Genomic DNA, 272 nt, shown 5'->3' on the forward strand with positions numbered 1-272 from the left:
GCCGAGACCGCTCACTGCAGCCTTGACCCTTGGCCGTGTTGCAGGTGTTCGGCGTTTGCTGCGAGAGCGCGGCGGCCTCCCTCGGGAACTCCCCCGGAGACGCCCGGCAGGAGCTCCCCCCGCAGAAGGCGCTGAAGGACGCGTCGGTGGTGAAGTACATGGTGGTGGAGAGCGAGGAGAGCGGCCCGGGGCTCATGGACCGCAGCCACGTGCAGTTCGTCCCCCCCCACGGCCGCCCCATCGCCGCCTCCCGCCGCCCCACCATCAGGTAC

General features: G+C 71.3%; 1 protein-coding gene across 1 annotated transcript in view; it reads left to right on the forward strand.

The window, feature by feature from the left end:
• The window catches only part of LOC119593830 (serine protease 44-like), a 97,765-nt gene that overhangs the window by 87,332 nt on the left and 10,161 nt on the right, over nt 1-272 (forward strand). Inside the window, 1 exon segment of the mRNA XM_037942860.1 lies at nt 45-272. Coding sequence (XP_037798788.1) covers nt 45-272 — 228 coding nt within the window.

The sequence above is a fragment of the Penaeus monodon genome, chromosome 32 (assembly GCF_015228065.2).
Source record: "Penaeus monodon isolate SGIC_2016 chromosome 32, NSTDA_Pmon_1, whole genome shotgun sequence".
Lineage (NCBI taxonomy): Eukaryota > Metazoa > Arthropoda > Malacostraca > Decapoda > Penaeidae > Penaeus > Penaeus monodon.